This window comes from Lynx canadensis, chromosome D4, assembly GCF_007474595.2.
Source record: "Lynx canadensis isolate LIC74 chromosome D4, mLynCan4.pri.v2, whole genome shotgun sequence".
Lineage (NCBI taxonomy): Eukaryota > Metazoa > Chordata > Mammalia > Carnivora > Felidae > Lynx > Lynx canadensis.
Window position 1 is genome coordinate 24,905,195 of NC_044315.2, and position 20,369 is coordinate 24,925,563.

Sequence of the window (20,369 nt, forward strand, 5' to 3'; positions counted from 1 at the left end):
TTATCATAAAGCTTCAATAGGTATTTTGGTAACCTAAATGCCATATTTTCAACATTACACTTATATTCCGGACACAGCTTCGGAGAGAGAACTTGTAAAGTTTTATACATCAACAGCTATCATTTAGCTATTGTATGTTATTTAAAGAACACACAAAAGTTTCTAGAGAATGTTCTAGTTTCTGGTACAAGTCAGTAAATCCAAGGTTCTGAGAAGCAGGAAAATGACTATTAGTTTAAATAGGCATCCTATTGAAAAAAAAAAGATTATTCTGCCTCAGGGCCTAGCATGGTGCCCTAGGCACTACAAATGCTCAATAAATTATTTATAGGAGGAAAAAACAGCATTAGTTAAAAATCAGACAGCAGGGGTGCCTGGGTGGCTCAGTCGGTTAAGCATCCAATTTTGGCTCAGGTCATGATTTCACAGTTTGTAGGTTTGAATCCCACATTGGGCTCTGCACTGAAAGCTCAGAGCCCGGAGCCGGCTTCAGATTCTGTCTCTCTCTCTCTCTCTCTCTCTCTCTCTCTCTCTGCCCCTCCCCTGCTCTCTCTCTCTCTCTCAAAAGTAAACATTAAAAAAATAAAGTAAAATAAAAATAACAAAATAGTTGTGTTGACAGCTCGAAGCCTGGAGCCTGCTCCAGATTCTGTGTCTCCCTCTCTCTCCGCCCCTCCTCTGCTCACACTCTATCTCTCTCTCAGAAATAAATAAAAACTGGAATGGAGGAACTATGGTCCATTCCAATTGTAGAATATTATATAGTCTGAAAAAATGAGTAAATTTCTATGACACAAAAGTGAAGAAATGAAATACTTTATATTGTTAAATGCAAAAAGAAAGTTATAGAAATAATGGTATAATAATTCATTAAACAAAACAACAAGAATAAAACTACATGCATATTTGTAAAATGCCTAGAAAAATGTCTAAAGCACTCTAGAATACTATACATCAGATGGTTATTTCCTTGGGATTAGACTAGTTTTCATTTATTTTAGTTTCTTTTTTTTTTAATGTTTATTCATTTTTTTATGGGGGAGGCAGGAGAGGAGGACAGAAGATCCTAAGTGGGCCCTGCACTGACAGCAGAGAGCCCGATGCCAGACTCAAACTCACAAACTGCAAGATCATGACCTGAGCCAAAGTCTGACACTTAACCAACTGAGCCACCCAGGCACCCCTAATTTAATTTCTTAAGCATCACTTGCAATTCTTTTTACAATGCACATTATTATAATTTTTAAAGAGCCAGGGAATAAGTTTCTAGAAAGATTCCTTTAAAAAATGAGAGAGGACCCAAATAAACAAAATTACTAACAGAAGGGAAGAAATAAAAACCAACACCATAGAAATAAAAGCAAATGTAATAGAATATTATGAAAACCTATATGCCAACAAACTGGACAACTTAGAAGAAATGGATGAATTCCTAGAAACATATAATCTATCAAAACTGAAGCAGGAAGAAATACAAATTTGAACAAACCAATCACTAACAATGAAATTGAATCAGGAATCAAAATACTCCCGACAAACAAAAGTCCACAACCAGACAGCTTCACTGTGAATTGTACCAAACATTTAAAAAAGAGCTAATATCCATTCTTCTCAAACTATTCCAAAAAATACAAGAGGAAGGAAAACTTCCAAATTCATTCTATAAAGCCAGTATCACCCTGATACCAAAACCAGATAAAGACACCACAAAAAAGACGACTACAGGCCAAGATCTCTCATGAATATGGATGCAATCCTCAACAAAATATTAATAAACCGAATTCAAAAATATATTTTAAAAAATCATACACCACAATCAAGTGGGATTTACTCCTGGGATGCAAGAGTAGTTTATAAGCTGCAACATAATCAATGTGGTATGTCACATCAGTAAGAGAAAAGATAAAAACCATATGATCATTTCAACAGATGAAGAAAAGCATTTGACAAAGAACATCATCCATTCATGATAAAACCCTCTGCAAAGTAGGTCCAGAGGGAATATATCTCAACAAAATAAAGGCCATATATGAAAAGCCCATAGCCAACAAGATATTCAATGGTAAAAAACAGAGAGCTTTTCCCCTGAAAGTCAGGAATAAGACAAGGATGACCACACTCACCACTTGTATTCAACATAGTACTAGAAGTCTCAGCCATAGCAATTTGACAACAAAAAGAAATAAAAGAAATCCAAATTGGTAAGGAATAAGTAAAACTCTACTGGCAGATGACACAATACTATATATAGAAAATGCTAAAGACGCCACAAAAAAACTCCTAGAACTGATAAATGAATTGAGTAAAGTCACAGGATACAAAATCAATGTTCAGGCATCTTTTGCATTCCCATACACTAATTATGAAGCAGCAGAAAGAAAATTAAATAATCTCATTTACAACTTGCACCAAAAATAAAATATCTAGGAACAAACTAAACCAAAGAGGTGAAAGATTTGTACTCTGAACACTATAAAATACTGATGAAAGAAACTGAAGACACACAAAGAAATGGAAAGACGCTCCATGCTTATGGATTAGAAGAACAAATACTGTGAAAATGTCTATACTACCCAAAGAAATCTATACATTAAATGCAATCCTTATCAAAATACCAACAGCATTTTTCACAGAACTACAATAATCTTAAAATTTGTATGGAACCACAAAAGACTCTAAATAGCCAAAGATATCTTGAAAAATAAAAACAAAACTGGGGGCACCTGGGTAGCTCAGTCGGTTGAGCATCCAACTTCAGTTCAGGTCATGGTATCACGGTTCATGAGTTCAAGCCCCACGTCAGGCTCTGTGCTGACAACTCAGAGCCTGGAGCCTGCTTCAGATTCTGTGTCTCCCTTCCTCTCTTCCCCTCCCCTGCTTGCATTCTGCCTCTCTCTCTCTTTCTCTCTCAAAAATAAATAAACATTTTAAAAATTTTTTAAAAAGGGGGGTGCCTGGGTTGGCTCGTTGGTTAAGCATCAGACGTCGGCTCAGGTCATGATCTCACAGTTTGTGGGTTCAAGCCCCGCATCGGGCTCTGTACCGACAGCTCGGAGCCTGGAGCCTGCTTCGAATTGTGTCTCCCTCTCTGCCCCTCCCCCACTCACACTCTGTCTCTCGCTCTCAAAAAATAAATAAAAAACATTTTAAAAATTTAATAAAAAAATGTTAAAAAAAAGAAAGAAAAACAAAACTGGAGGAATCACAATTCCAGACTTCGTTACATTATAAAGCTATAGCAATCAAGACAGTATGGTATTGGTACAAAAACAGACACATAGATCAATAGAACAGAATAGAAAACCCAGAAATAAACCCACAATTATATGGTCAATTTATCTTCAACAAAGGAGGAAAAGAATATGCAATGGGAAAAGACAGTCTCTTCAACAAATGATGTTGGGAAAACTGGACAGCTACATGCAAGAGAATGAACCTGGACCACTTTCTTTCACTATATACAAAAGCAAACTGAAAGTGGATTAAAAACCTAAATGTGAGGCCTGAGATCACAAAAATCCTTGAAGAGAGTACTGCCATTAATCTCTCTGACATTGGCCATAGCAACTTCTTACTAGATACATCTCCTGAGGCAAGGGAAACAAAAGCAGAAGCAAACTATTGGGACTACATCAAAATAAAAAGCTTCTGCACAGCAAAGGAAATAATCAACAAAATTAAAAGGCAACCCTACTGAACGAGAGAAGATATTCGCAAATGACATCCAATAAAGGGTTAGTATTCAAAATATGGAAAGAACTGATACAACTCAACACCCAAAAAACAAATAATCCAATTTAAAAATGGGCAGAAGACATGAACAGACATCCAGATGGATGAGGAAGGGAGACAAAGAAGACATCCAGATGGTCAACAGATACCTGAAAAGATCCTCGAGGGGAACCTGGGTGGTTCAGTCAGTTGAGCAACTGACTCTTTAAAAAAAAATTTTTTTTAATGTTTATTTATTTTTGAGAGAGAGAGAGACAGAGCGTGAGTGAAGGAGGAGCAGAGCGAGAGGGAGACACAGAATCCAAAGCAGGGTCCAGGCTCTGAGCTATCAGCACAGAGCCTGCCACGGGATTCAAACCCACAAGCCGTGAGATCATGACCTAAGCCGAAGTCTGATGCTCAACCAACTGAGCCACCCAGGCACCCCAGCAACTGACTCTTGATTTCAGCTCAGGTCATGATCTCACAGTTCATGAGTCCGAGCCCCATGTTGGGCTCTGTGCTGACATCGTGAAGCCTGCTTGGGATTCTCTGCTTCCCTCTCTCTTCCCCTCCCCTGTTCGCACTCTATCTCTCTCAAAAATAAATAAATAAACACTAAAAAGAAAAAAAAAAAGATGTTCAACATCTCTCATCATCAGGGAAGTGCAAATCAAAACTACAATGAGATATTGCCTCATACCTGTCAGAATGGCTAAAATCGACAACACAAGAAACAAGTGTTGGTAAGGATGTAGAGAAAAAGGAACCTTCTTGCACCGTTGATGGGAATACAAACTGGTGCAGCCACAGTGGAAAAAGAGTATGGAGTTTCCTCAAAACCTTAAAAATAGAACTGCCTAATGATCCAGTAATTGCACTACTGGGTATTTACCCCCAAAATACAAAAACAGTAATTCAAAGGGATACCCCTTTGTTTAAACCCCTATGTTTATAGCAGTGTTATTTACAATAGCCAAACTATGGAAGCAGCCCAAGTATCCATCAATAGATGAATGGATGAAGAAGATACCACAGATATATATAATGGAATATTATTCAGCCATAAAAAAATAATAAAACCTTGCCATTTGCAAGGACATGGATAGAGCTAGAGTGTGTACTGCTGAGCGAAATAAGTCAGTCGGAGAAAGACAAATACCATACAATTTCACTCATTTGTGGAATTTAAGTAACAAAACAAATGAGCAAAGGAAAAAAGAAAGAGACAAACCAAGAAAGAGACTGTTAACTATAGAGAATAAACTGACGGTTACCAGACGGGAGGTGTGTAGGGTGATGGGGGAAAGAGGGGATGGGGATTAAAGAGTACACTTAACATGGTGGGAAAAAAAATGATTTTTTTAAAAAATAAAAAGATGGGCGCCTGGGTGGCTCAGTCGGTTGAGCGTCCAACTTCGTCTCAGGTCATGATCTCACAGTTCGTGAGTTCAAGCCCACATCAGGCTCTGTGCTGACAGCTTGGAGCCTGGAGCCTGCTTCCAATTCTGTGTCTCCTCCTCTCTCTGCCCCTCCCCTGCTCATGCTCTATCTCTCTGTCTCTCAATAATAAATAAACGTTAAACATTTTTAAAAATATATATTAAAAAAAATAAAAATAAGAAAACCAAGGGGATAAAATAAAAAACTGTTTCTAAGGGTGTTATCAAGTATAAAGTACTTTAGAGCAGCTATAATATTTTTTTAAGTTTATTTATTTATTTTGAGAGAGAGAGAGAGAGAGAGAGAGAGAGAGAAAGAGAGAGGGGGAGGGGCAGAGAGAGAGGGAGAGAGGGAGAATCCCGAGCAGGCTCCGCACTGTCAGTGCAGAGCCTGATGCAGGGTTCGAACTCATAAACAGTGAGATTGTGACCTGAACCGAAATTAAGAGTCTGTCACTTAACTGACTGAACCACCCAGATGCCCCAAGAATAGATAAACTTAATAACTTTTTCCCTTAAAGAATTAAAATTGTATGTATGGCTTCTTTTTTTTTTTTTTTTTTTTTTTTTTTAATTTTTTTTTTTTCAACGTTTATTTATTTTTGGGACAGAGAGAGACAGAGCATGAATGGGGGAGGGGCAGAGAGAGAGGGAGACACAGAATCGGAAACAGGCTCCAGGCTCTGAGCCATCAGCCCAGAGCCTGACACGGGGCTCGAACTCACGGACCGCGAGATCGTGACCTGGCTGAAGTCGGACGCTTAACCGACTGCGCCACCCAGGCGCCCCATGTATGGCTTCTTAATAAAAAACAATATAGCTATACTTAAGTCACCAAGCTCTAAACATAACTCCTATTAGTAAAAAGAACATACTGAGTCTTAAAGATCACAAAACATTTGCCAATTAAAAAAGGGGCTACAGCCCAAAAAAAAAAAAAAAAAAAAAAAAAAAAAAAAAACAAAAAAACCCACAACTTATAACAGAAAATTTGAATTTTTGGAGACCCTAAAATAACCTAGTATCTTTAACCTCTTAATCCTATGTCATACTGATTCTAAAAATGGTGGTGTGGGGGGGTACTGGGCACTAACGGCCTCTCCATTTAATCTTTGCAATCAGGGCTTCCTCAACTCAGCCAGACTCCAACTCTACCCCTCACCAGTCCCTACACGTAATAAGAGATGTTTCTGAAAGTCACATATTCTATATTTGAGAAGCAGGAAAGTAGAAAATACATTAAGAGTCATTACACATATACAGAACGTAGCAATAATTTTAGACAATAATACATATATATGTACAACATTCAAAAGTTTGCATTTAGTAAAAAAAAAATCAATACAGTAAACAAGTCCTCAAAAGAGGACTTGGCGGGGCGCCCGGGTGGCTCAGTCGGTTGAGCATCCGACTTCGGCTCAGGTCATGATCTCACAGTTCGTGAGTTCAAGCCCCGCGTCGGGCTCTGTGCTGACAGCTCAGAGCCTGGAGCCTGCTTCAGATTCTGTGTCTCCCTCTCTCTGCCTCATCCCCCTAGTGTACTCTGTCTCTCTCTCAAAAATAAATAAAGATTAAAAAAATTAAAAAAAAAAAAAGAGGACTTGGCATTCAATCCCAGCTGTCACTAGCCCTCTAGCTGAGCAAGCCCTTCAGTGATTGCTCCATGGCTGGAGCTCCTCACTTATAAATAAAGAGAGATGATTTTCAAGGTTCCTTCCAGCTCTACCAGAAATCCTAACAATTTCACCTTTTCCAAACTATAATTACAAGCAGCAGAAACTATATTCTAAAATATTCAGTATTTAAAACAGAAATCTGTATTTATATGTGAGGTGATGGATGTGTTAACTACATTGGAGGAATCCTTTGACAACGTTTACATTCATCAAATCATCATGATGCACACTTTAAATATCGTACAATTTTATTTGTCAATTGTACCTCTATAAAGCTGAAAAAATAAAATAAAAATTGGCTAAAAAATAGGGGGAAAAAGACACTTTAAACCACATAACAAATTCTACCTACTGCCTCTAAGTCTTGGTTGTAAGACTCTGATATTTACAAGTGGACTATGTTAAAAGACCAAAATCTGGTCATGTTAACTCATTTCTTTCTACTTGAAGTTCTGTTCAAAATGACAAAGGTTTGTCAGAGGCAAGGAGTGGGGGAAATGGGTGAAGGTGGTCAAGATGTAAAAACTCTGAGTTATAACTAAGTTCTGAGGATGTAATAATATACAATATTGGTGACTGCAGTTAACAACACTGTATTGTGTATTTGAAAGCTGCTAAAATATTAGCTCTTAAAAGTTCTTATCCAAGAAAAAGAAATTTAGAACTATATGATGTGATCGATGTGAACTAAACTTACTGTGGTAATCATTTTGCAATATATACATGTATAGAAATCATTATATTGTACACCTTGGACTAATATAATGGTATATGTCAATTATATCTCAATAAGACTGGAAAAAAATGGAAAGGGCTGAACACTGAACATTGTCTTAAACTTGTTTCCTCAAGCAAATACAATAAAAAAAACTGTTGACTAAAACACCAATATTTAAAAATAAATCTTTCAAAGATGATGGTCTTATGAACTCATCTGACTATCCTTTATTTCATTCAAGTAATATGCTGAGCACCTACTATGTGTCAGGCACTGTCATATTTTAGCTTGATTCTAGTGTCTCAAATAAAAGTCAAAGGTAGGACGAGAATCTTACCAACATGGCCTCCTCCAATGGTGTAGGTCTTCCCGGATCCAGTTTGTCCATAGGCAAAAACGGTTGCATTATAGCCCTCAATGAGCGACAACACTAGTGGCTTTATACATGCATTATAAACTTCATCTTGAGTGGAATTCTTGCCAAAAACAAAATCAAAAGTAAAGACTCTATCTCTCCCAATGATAATTTGCTGGGTGTTTGGAATAACTCTCACACAAGCTTGATGATTATGAAGAACTTCTTTGCATAGCAGAGGTCGGATTCTTACAGCAACTTTTACTGGTATTTCTTCCATAGCAACTTAGATTTTACTTAATATTCAGTATCTAGTGTGAGAAATATCCATTTTATGTAATTTCTGGACTCCTGTGTAACAAAATAAAAACAAAATTTAGTTATTGACTTCTCTATCCTAATAAATTAACCATCTTCTCAAGCAAAGTCCATTAAAGCAGGTTTTCCTCCAATATAAGTCGGTTACAAAGAGTAAATCTGTCTTATAAAAATACACCTATAATTTACAGATGAAATGTCTGGATTTATTGCAAAACAATCTAAGGAGTAGAGGCCATGAGTTGGTAAATGATGCAGCAAAGTGATAAGTGCATGGGATTCTATTGTGCCATTCTTTCTGTAGTAAAAATAGGTTTCCCAGTCCATTAATCTAAATACTGAATAACTGGAGACTTGGAAAATTAAGACAAGGAAATAACCGAATAATTGTACACCCGTGTTGAAAGAAAACCCTTTACTAGATTTTATAACTATGTGCTGGAAAGTAACATCTTTTTGCCACAAATATCAGAAATAAATCCATGAAAATAGTTTCAAGGATTTCTATGATATAACTTGAAACCAAGTTATTGATTATTCAAAAATAATCAAAACTAACTGAAACACTGCTTTTCTACTTCTAAAATATGGTATACTTATTTCTGAAGACTTCTGGTAGAATTAATACATTAAAAAATAAATTGCCCACTATACTTATAAGGGACGTGAAAAATTTTTAAAAATTCCACTTACAGTAGCATCAAAAAGAATATAGTACTGGGGTGCCTGGGTGGCTCAGTCAGTTAAGCAACAGACTCTTGATTTCAGCTCAGGTCACGATCTCATGATTCATGAGACTGAGTCCCACATCAGGCTCTGTGCTGACAACACAGAGCCTGCTTGGGATTCTCTCTCTCCCTCTCTCTGCCCCTCCTCCACTCACACTCTCTCTCAAAATAAACTTAAGGGGCGCTTGGGTGGCTCAGTCGGTTGAGCATCCGACTTCGGCTCAGGTCGTGATCTCATGATCTGTGAGTTCAAGCCCTGCATCGAGCTCTGCGCTGACAGCTCAGAGCCTCGAGCCTGCTTTGGATTCTGTGTCTCCCTCTCTCTCTGCCCCTCCCACATCATGCTCTGTCTCTCTCTCTTGTCAAAAATAAATAAGCATTAAAAAAATAAATAAATAAACTTAAAAAAATACCTAGGAATAAGTTTAATAAAAGACATGTAAAACTTATACTCTGAAGATTATAAAAGATTGTTGAAAGTAAAGAAGATCTAAATAAATGGAAAAACATCTCATGTTCATGGACTGAAACACAGTATTGTTAAGATGGCAATATTCTCCAAACTGATCTACAGATTCTATGCAACACCTATCAAAATCTTAGCTGAACTGCAGAAATTGACACGCTTATCCTAGAATCCATATGGAAATTCAAGGGACAAAGAATAGCTAAAACAATATTGAAAAAGGACAAATTTGGAGGACACATTTTCCCAATTCTAAAACCAAGCAACAGTAATTAAGACAGTGTGGTACTGGTAAAAAACAAACTAAAAGATCAATGGAGAAGAATTGAGAATCCAGAAATAAACCCTCATATTTTGGGCAAATGATTTTTGACAAGAGTGCCAAGACAATTCAATGGGGGTAAAGAATAGACTTTTCAACAAATGGTCACAGGACAACTGGATGTCCACATGCATAAGAACGCAGTGGGATTCCTACTCACATCATATACAAAATTCAATTCAAAATCATTCATAGACCTAAATGTAAGAGCTGAAACTTATAAAACTCTTAGAAGAAAACACAAGAGTGACTCTTAGTAACGTTGGATTTGGCAATGGTTTCTCAGGTGTAACACCAAAGCAAAAGCAATAAGCTTTATAAGGAAAAACAGATAAAATGGATTTAATCAAATTTAAAAGCTTTGTTCCTCAAATATATAAAAGTGGTTAATAAGCACAGGCAAAGATGCTCAGCATCATTAGCCAGTAGGGAAATGCAATCAAAACTACAATAAGATTACTACTCTAACCCCACTAACACAGCTATAATCAAAAAGACATCATATAGCAAACAGACACATGAAAAGATGCCCAACATCACTCATCATCACACAAATGCAAATCAAAACCACAATGAGGTATCACTTCACACCTGTCAGATGGCTAGAATCAAAAAGACAAGAAATAACAAGTGTTAGCAAGGATGTGGAGGAAAAGGAACCCTCAAGCGCTGCTGGTGGGAATGTGCGGCCACTCTGGAAAACAGTATGGAGGTTCCTCAAAAAATTAAAAATGGAATTACTATATGGTCCAGTAACTCCACTACTGGGTATTTACCCAAAGAATATGGAAGTACTAATTCAAAAAGACATATATGTACCTGTTTCTTGCAGCATTTTTTACAATAACCAAGATATGGAACTATGGAAGCCACCCAAGTGTTAATCAATAAATGAATGGATAAAAAAAGACATGGTATATATGGGGTACCTGCGTGGCTTAGTCGGTTAAGCATCTGACTCTTGATTTCAGCTCAGGTCATGATCTCATGATTCGTCAGATCAAGTCCCAAGTTGGGCTCTGAACTAACAGTGCAGAACCTACTTAGGATTTTCTCTCTCCTTCTCCCCAGGTCACACACACACCCTTTCTCTAAAAATCAGTAACTTAAAAAAAAAAAGATGTGGGGGATATAAATATACATAGTAAAACCTTGGTTTGTAAGCACAGTTTGTTCCAGAAACAGGCTTGTAATCCAAAGTACCTGTATATCAGAACCACTGGCTCAGCTGTGATCATGTGATGTTTGGCATCATGTACTACTTGTATTGCAAGACATCACTCATTTATCAAGTTAAAGTTTACGAGAAATGTTTGCTCCTCCTGCGCAACACTCACAGACCAAGTTACTCACAATCCAAGATTTTAGTGTGTGTGTGTGTGTGTGTGTGTGTGTGTAGGTAATGGAATATTACTCAGCCGTAAAAATGAATGAAATCTTGACATCTGCAACAACATGGATGGACCGAGAGGGTATTATGCTAAATGAAATAAGTCAGATAGAGAAAGACAAATACCATATGATTTCTTTTTATTTCTTTTTTTTTTTAAGTTTATTTATTTCTTTTAAGTAATTTCTACATCCAATGTCAGGCTTGAACTCACAACCCTGAGACCAAGAGTCCCATGCTCCACTGACTGAGCCAGCCAGGTGGCCCCCATATGATTTCACTTATATGTGGAATCTAAAAAACAAAACAAACAAACAAAAAGCAAAATCAGATCCATAAATATAGAGGACAAACTGACAGTAGTAGAGGGTAGCAGGATGGGGGATGGACAAAATGGGTGAAGAGGAGTAGGAGATAACAGGCTTCCAATTATGAAATGAATGAGTCTTGGGGATAAAAAGTACAGCATAGGGTCAATGGTCTTGTAATAGCACTCCATGGTGACAGATGATAGTTATATTTGTGGCAAGCATAGCATAACATTTAGACTTTCTGTTCACCTGAAACTGAAGTCACATTGTGTGTCAACTACACTTCAATTTAAAAAAAAGGCTTCAGGGGCGCCTGGGTGGCGCAGTCGGTTAAGCGTCCGACTTCAGCCAGGTCACGATCTCGCGGTCCGTGAGTTCGAGCCCCGCGTCAGGCTCTGGGCTGATGGCTCAGAGCCTGGAGCCTGTTTCCGATTCTGTGTCTCCCTCTCTCTCTGCCCCTCCCCCGTTCATGCTCTGTCTCTCTCTGTCCCAAAAATAAATAAACATTGAAAAAATAAAAATAAAAAAAAAAAATAAATAAAAAAATAAAAAAAGGCTTCAATTAAAAAAAAAAAAAAAGCAACTCCTGATTTCGGCTCAGGTCATGATCTCATGGTCGTGAGATCAAGTGCCGTGTTGGGCTCCACACTAGGTGTGGAGCCTGCTTGAAGTTCTCTCACTCTGCCTCTCCCCCACTTGCTCGCATTTTCTCTCTCTCTCTCTCAAAAAAAAAGGATATTAATATATTTAAATTTTTAAGACAGTTCAAAATAAGTATTAGGATGTATAGAATATGGAACCTTCACACACTCCCAATGGAAATGTAAAATGATGCAGCCACTTCGGAAGAGTCTGGCAGTTCCTCAAAAACACAGAGTTATTATTTGACCCAGCAACTCCACTCTTTGGTATATACCCAAGAGAAATAAAAATATATGTTTTTATGAAAACTTGTACATGAATGTTCAGTCTTGGTAGGATAAAGCTTACACCATATAAAAGCTAAAAAGAAAATGTAACAAACAGTCTATGATAATTTTCAAGTGCAGATAATGAAAAATAATCAGTTTGGGGTATGGCTGGGCTCTTTCGAGAAGGAGAGTCTTGAACACTATCATTAAGTAACCTAGTAGACTATTAACAGACTAAAATAACATTTTTGGCACTACTTGCTATGGAGATGATAATGAAGACATATTTAATATTCACTAGCCTTTAAAAAACTCTGCAACAGTACTGCAGATTATAATTTCGTGAGTGGGAAAGTCTGAAAAGGATCACAGTAACAAATACATTAGTCTACTAAAGCTCAGAGAGTAAAAAAATACCAGCTCCCTTGGGCTGTAAAATCCCAAAACAGAGTCAACATGCTATGTGTAATGGCCAAAACAAAGAGATGCACCCAACCTTGTCACTTTTAATCATTCTAGTTAAAACCGGCTGTGAAAAAATACTCATATGTATGATAAATCCTTTCTTGTATCCTATAGGACTCCACAGTCACTTGGTACTGGAAACTTTTCCAAAGAAACTACAAAGATGCTGAATGAGTTGGTTCTCTCAAATGTCTCTGAACATCTATATTTGAAGTTTTTTATCATACAGATTAGCTTTTTCAAGTTTATTAATGGTATCACATTAAAACAAAAGTCATAGTCTATGTTAAGTCAAACCTAACTACTTCCAACAAAACTGCTAAAAAAAGGTGCAGAGTGTAACTGGGATATTTTCACTTTCTTGGTTTTTGCAATAGGAAACAATTTTGCTACACGGGGAAATGAAATTCTATTCTATTCCAAGAAATAAAGGCCCTTAAACATATGGCTTGCAAAAGAGTAATATTCAAGAATTTAAGCATTTAAAAAATCCATAGCATTTATACTTTAGATTCTGGTCAACTGCAGTAACCAGAAGCATGTGTATTGTCCCGCCAAGAAATGTAAAGAAAGGGGAAATCTGATTGGTAATATTTAGGCATACTCAATGGAGTTTTGAAATTGACTAAAGGCAAGAGAATCTTTGATCAATGATGCCATGTCACTGATCAAAAAGAAGTGTCTTCTAATACTGTTTCTATCCTGTGCCCACGGCTTTTCAGAAGTAGTGGGTTGTCTAAAAATTGTGGTTTGTTAATTACATTTTTGTAAGAAATTTCCCAGCAAATTAACAATGAATCACAAAAGGATCTCCGAAAAGGTCCCAAATGCATAAATGACTAGATAAAGAATATAGAAAGTGAAGTGGAAAAACAAAAATTTGACAACTTGGAGGGGGCGAAGTGTTATTTAAAAAGTGTTTTGGTGTGCCTGCCTGGCTTAGCCTCGGAATCTGCTACTCTTGATCTCCGGATAGTGAGTTCGAGCCTTTTCTTGGGTGTAGAGACTAAAACAAAAAAAAAGTGTTTCAAACAAAGAATTTGGGTACCCTCTCTTTCTCAATCTAACCTGCCTCTGAGGGAGAGGGCTTTCAGACTTCTACAGCGTTGCACCAAAGTTTCAACATCCGCAACGGAAAAAGGAGACCAGCGACAAAACGAAACCCCCAGAGGGGATGGGCCTTCCCATCCCGTTTAGCTCCCGAAGTTGGAGCTAAAAAACACACAGGATCAGCCTCGGTGGGGCTCCCGTCCGGCGTTCGCTCACGTCCCTAATCCCCGGGCCTGTCTACCTAGGGGGACCCAACTTCCCCATGCCGTTCTCCAGGGGTCCCAGCAACGACCTCAGCCCCCTCCGACGCCCTCCCTCGGCTTTGCCGGCCCCCCAACCGCCCCCATCCCCGAGCCGTCCCGCGGCGGCCCCTGACGCCCGACCCCTAGGCGGCGCCCTCCCCGAAACGGCTAGGGCGCGGGCGCTGCGGCACTAGGGCGGGAGGGCGCCGCACCGCACCCGGCCGCATCAGCCCCGCCAGGCCGGCACGCCACTTACAGACCGGCTCGAGAAAGCCCTGATCTCCGGCGGCGAGCACAGTACAGGCCTCCCCAGCTTCGCTCCGCCGGGCCGCCGCCGCCGCCGCCCGCGCCTTTTGTTGTCGCGGGTTCTCCCGGCAACGGCGAAACCAGCAGCCAACGCGCCCCCTCCCGGCCGGCCGTTGCGCCGCGCCCCCGACGAGCCCCGCCCCCGAGGAGCCCCGCCCCACCGAGAGGAGCGCTGCGCTGGCCGCCTAGAGACCACCTCCAGGTGTGGCTACAAAGCCAACTCGCAGGGGACTGCTTTCAGCGTGCCGGTCCGAAGTCACTCCCCACCAGTTTGTAAACTGAACGTAAGAAAGATTCACGTTGCGTTTCCATATTTTAGCTAATTCAGTTTATTTTTATTGAAGTAAAGTTCGTATAACATACATCGAGCCGCTTTAAGGTGTACATGAAGGCATTCTCAATGCTGTGCAACCATCACCTCTGGTTCCAAAACATTTTCATCACCACAAAAGGAGATCCCCGTGTCAGTTTGCAGCCTCTCCAGTTCCCCTCTGATGCAGTCCCTGGCAACCACTAATCTACTTTCTCTGTCTGTATGAATCTACAGATTGGGGGCACTTTGTATTCCGGGTATCATACAATTTGTGGCCTTTTGTGTCTGGCTTCTTTTGCTAAACAATGTCTTCCGGGTCCACCCATGTTGTAGCATGTATCAGTAATTTTATTCCTTTTGATGCTGAATAATATTCAATTGTGTGGACTTACCACCTTTTATTTATCCACTCATCTCTTGATGGATACGCTGGTTGTTTCCACTTTTGGCTAATATGAATAATGCTGTTAGAAACATTCATGTACAAGTATTTGTGCATGTATTTGTTTAACATCTGTTTTCAGTTCTTTTGGTATATACCTGGGATCTGGGTCATATGGTTATTCTATGTTAAACTTTTCTAATTTACTTAAAAAAAATTTTTTTTTAATGTTTATTTATTTTTGAGAGAAAGAGCATGAACAGGGGAGGGGCAGAGAGATTGGGAGACACAGAACCAGAAGGAGGCTTCAGGCTCTGATCTATCAGCACAGAGCCCCATGCTGGGCTTGAACTCAAGAACTATGAGATCATGACCTGAGATGAAGTTGCTCACTTAACTGACTGAGCCACCCAGGAACCCCTCCTATTTACTTTTAAATGCCTCAATGCCTTCCCATTTTTTTTTTCAACGTTTATTTATTTTTGGGACAGAGAGAGACAGAGCATGAACGGGGGAGGGGCAGAGAGAGAGGGAGACACAGCATCGGAAACAGGCTCCAGGCTCTGAGCCATCAGCCCAGAGCCCGACGCGGGGCTCGAACTCACAGACCGCGAGATCGTGACCTGGCTGAAGTCGGACGCTTAACCGACTGCGCCACCCAGGCGCCCCAATGCCTTCCCATTTTTAATAGCACAATCTAAGTGTTTTCTCCCAAGAGATTTTTCTTTTCTTTTTTAAAGTAATCTCTACACCCAACATGAGGCTTGAACTCACGACCTTGACATCAAGAGTCGCATGATCTACTGACTAAGCCAGGCAGGCACCCCTCACAATGTAAGCATTTTTTTTTAATTAAAAAAAAATTCTTGTTTTACATTTATTTATTTTTGAGAGACAGAGACAGAGCACAAGTAGGGGAGGGGGCAGAGAGAGAAGGAGACACAGAATCCGAAGCAGGCTCCAGACTCTGAGCTGTCAGCACAGAGCCCAGCGCAGGGCTCAAACCCACAAACCATGAGATCATGACCTGAGCTGAAGTCAGACGCTCAGCTGACTGAGCCACCCAGGCGCCCCACAATCTAAGCATTTTCAAAAAGCATCCCTTCTCTCATGGAACTTAGAAGTGAAGGTGGAAAAAAAAATGCTTAGTTATTAAATTGAATTACAAGTATCCCCTGCTTTTCAAAAGTTCACATTATACCTCTTGGCTGAAAGATCTACATTAGTTACCTCTTTTCATTAACCGAAGAAATCTGAAGAGGATTTTTGCTTTTATGATAAAAGGCGAAAGCCACAATAGGTTTGTTTTGCAGCCAATCTTTATAGTATAGAGGCAGCAGGCACCCGGGAAACAAGAGTGGCCCCACCAACTGCCTTCAAGGGAACTATACTGAGCACCTCAGCATCAAGCCCCCATAGCTTTGAACTTGTCTGTGAGCATCTATGCTTTATCTCGATTTATTTTGTGCATCTGTTAGCAAGATGTGCCCTAAGGTATCAGAAAAGAATTAAGAGAAGGTATTTTGGGGTGCCTGGGTGGCTCAGTCAGTTAAGCGTCCAACTTTGGCTCAGGTCATGATCTCACAGTCTGTGAGTTCGAGCCCCGTGTCGGGCTCTGTGCTGACAGCTCAGAGCCTGGACCCTGTTTCTTATTCTGTGTCTCCCTCTCTCTCTGACCCTCCCTCATTCATGCTCTGTCTCTCTCTGTCTCAAAAATAAATAAACGTTAAAAAAAATAAAATAAAAAATAAAAATAAGAATAAATAAAAATAAAAGAGAAGGTATTTGGGGGTCTTGGAATGCTCAAAATTTTTTCCATAAAAATTAAGGGTAATTGCTTGTTTGCTTTACACCATTTTGGCTTACAAAAGTTTTTGCAGGACCATGCTACTTCCGCGTAGCAGGGAAACCTGTATTTTGAATTTTTAAAACCCAAAAATGTGAATTCACTAATTATTTTGAATCTTTAGAACTCCTTTTTTTAAGGAGTTCCCCAAACTGTAAAGTGGGTACCAGTCATTGTCTGGTAGTTCCCCAAACTGTAAAGTTCCCCAAACTGTAAAGTGGATACCAGTCATTGTCATCTCCTCCCACACCATCCAGGATGACAGCAGAACAAAGCTAACTCCATTCCAACTCCAACCCTATCTCCTTTCAAAGTCTTTATAAGTGGGACTTGGGAGTGCCAAGGAGAGAGTCATGGAGTCTCGGCCTTGTGGCGTGGGGAATAGAGGGTTCACACATGAAAGGCTTTCCTACGAAGTCAAAGGAGGCTCTAAGAGTGACCCAGAGAGCTGCACCAAGAGGAAACTGGCCTTCTGGTGTCCTTCCCGCGACTAGGGGTAGAGGCTGGTTAATGGGCCTCTGTGCCTCTCTAGACTGAGCAGAGCAGAGCAGCTGAATGCGGCAGGTGGTTGGCACTGGAACGGAGCAGCCTGCGCTTTCACACTTGGCAGGGTGAGAACCTATGATTTCTCCATGTCTCCAGTCTTGCCCTCACAAATCCATCCTCCACACCTTCTCTAGTGATCTATGTAGGACACAGATGTCCTTTTCCTGCAGCCTTTCTGTGATGCAGCCGAGCACAGAAGCGCAAGAGCACCTGGCTCGGGGAGGCCCAAACCGACCAGGTTCGGCCACTGGGCGCTGACAAAACCCAAAGGCAGAGAGACTACTGGTGGTGAAACAGGAAAGGAATTTATTTCAGTGAGGCCAACACTGGGAAGACAACGGACTAGCATCTCAAAGACTGTCTCCAAAGTGCTGAAGATGCTTCCACGTTTAAATAAGGGCAATGTGGGTCAAAAGTTTGGTGGGTATGTGCAAGTAGGCAGTGAAGGTCAAGTTAATCATTGTCTTGGGGTCAATCACGTGGGGTTTTGCTTGCTCAGGGCAGTCCTTATTGCTTGGGGGGAGGGGGGTAGTTTCGATTCCCATCAGGGGATGCTTTGCTCACAGGATCCTTTGCCTGAGTTAAGAGATAAGCTGGAAAGGGGCACGTGGGTGGCTCAGTTGGTTAAGCGTCCAACTCTTGGTTTCAGCTCAGGTCATGATCTCACAGTTCTTGGGTTCTCGCCCCACATCGGGCTCTGCGATGACAGCATGGAGCCTACTTGGGATTCTCTCTCTCCCCCTCTCTCTCTGCCCCTCCCCTGCTCACACTCTTTCTGTCTCTCTCAAAATAAATAAATAAACTTTAAAACGCAGGGCAGGGGGGAGATAAGCTGGAAAGAAGAACTTAATTTGAAAGTTTGAGGTCAAAATGGAGGTAGTTGAAGTCCTCTTTCAATGCCATGGAGAATATTACCTTTTAACAGCTGGAAAGGAGAGACACAATTTTGCTGAGAAGACGCTTTGCTAGTCCACAGCTGGGTTTGAGTTGGCTGGTACCCAGGCTTCAGGAAAGAGGATAATGTTGCTCGTATGAGACCAAAAGAAGAATTATTTGAGTGCTCTTGAGAAAGAATGAGGAAGATGGAGGAAGGGGAAGGTGTTGAGAAGAGGCTCAGAGAAGAAGGAGAGGATAGCTGCTGAGGGAATTCCAGAGAGAACAGAAATGGCCAACAGGGATCTTTAGGTTGTATGCTGAGAGGTGTGCAGCATGGACCCTTCCCCTCTCTCTCCTGCAAAATCTTTAATAAAGTCTGTGTTGCTAACTGAGGCATTGTGACAGAGGGTTGTTTTGTAGGGACTTAAAAGATATCCTAGTCCCAGGGCACCTGTAATAAAAATAAGCATATAAACAAACAAACAAACAAACAAATAAATAAATAAATAAATAAATAAATAAAAGATACGCCAGTCCTCAAGTCCAGTCTAGTGCTAGACAAAACCAGAGATTGACCATGTGGACCTAGAAGGCAGATTACAAGAAAGCTGAAGTCTGGCTTGCATTTCAGTGACATTTTACTTCACTAATAAATCAAGCAATGCAAATTAAAACAACAAACCATTCTCACCTGTAAAGTTGGCAGCAAGTTTTCATAATGTAAATGCAAGTATTTAGGGAGACAGTCACTTTTATACATAATCGCATCTCTTGTCATCTTCCTAAGAAAATAGATAAAGAATCATGTGCAAGAATGTTTATTATACTATTTGTAATATCAAAAACTTGGAAATTACATATATGTTCAATGAAAGGGATTGATGAATTAATAGTGCATTTAAAAAAGAATATTATGTACTCATTGAAACTCATATTTACAAAAAATTGGTATAGGAGAATGGTTACAGATTAAGGATACAAAATAATATCAACTTTTCTCACCTGAAGAATTGGGATAAAACTTGCCCCTACTTCATAAAGTTGTTGTGCAGTTTGAAAGTAGGAATAAAGCACATAGAACTCAAAAATTGTTAGGTAGCTAGAGGGGTACCTGGCTGGCTCCGTCAGTGGAACATGTGACTCTTGATCTCAGGGTTGTGAATTTGAGCCCCAGGTTGGGGGTAGAGATTCTTTAAAAATAAAATCACTTAAAAAATTGTTAGGTAGCTAGAATGATAATTTTCTCAATTTTGTTCAGGGGAGAAATACACATATAAAAACACAAGATAGTAAAAATATTCAACAAAATTCACTGAAGTAACTGTCAGCAACACTGGGTTAATGGTCATTTTTTAAATGATATTCGAAATACATCACTGATCTGGGTATTTTTAATTTTTTTAATGTTTATTCATTTTTTGAGAGAGAGAGAGTGTGAGTGAGGGAGGGCTCCAGGCTCTGAAACAGAGCTCCAAAACAGGCTCCAGGCTCTGAGCTGTCAGCACAGAGCCTGACATGGGGGCTCAAACCCACAAACCATGAAATCATGACTTGAGCTGAAGTCAGATGCTTAACTGTCTGAGCTACCCAGGTGCCCCTAAAGGTTATTTTTATAGTTGAATCAATTAGAGTCTTCGTTCCAAGGAACAGAAACCAACTTGGGTTTACTTAAGAAAAAAAAAAAAAAAAAACTTTGTTGAAGAGTTTATCATTAGCGTGCTTTATGTTATGCGTAACAGAAACTCCAAGTCAGATTATTTTGAATTAGAAAATATATTTCATATAACTTCATATAGTTCATGTATATAGAAGTGAAATGTCAAAAACAATTGTCTTAGAACCAATGAAATAGGACAAACTCCCACATATTCATGGGCTTACTTGAGGGGTTCTCTATTCTGTTGCATTGATCAATTTTGCAGAATCAGCAGAGACCATGTATTATTTTTTGTCCACACTATTGAGCACAGTCAGTGTTTAACAGAGAGTAAATAT

General features: G+C 39.7%; 1 protein-coding gene across 3 annotated transcripts in view; it reads right to left on the reverse strand.

Moving 5' to 3' along the window:
- KIF27 (kinesin family member 27) overlaps positions 1-14,440 on the reverse strand; it is a 92,610-nt gene extending 78,170 nt beyond the window's left edge. For 2 of the 3 annotated variants that reach the window (XM_030293735.1, XM_030293733.1), the window contains exons 1-2: positions 14,362-14,440; positions 7,885-8,253 (exon numbers count right to left, since the gene is read on the reverse strand). In XM_030293735.1, coding sequence (XP_030149595.1) covers positions 7,885-8,182 — 298 coding nt within the window. In that variant the 5' untranslated portion in view covers positions 8,183-8,253; positions 14,362-14,440. The remainder of the gene's footprint in view (positions 1-7,884; positions 8,254-14,361) is intronic. The other variant, XM_032595611.1, reaches the window with a different exon arrangement.
- Between the last annotated feature and the right edge of the window lie 5,929 nt (positions 14,441-20,369).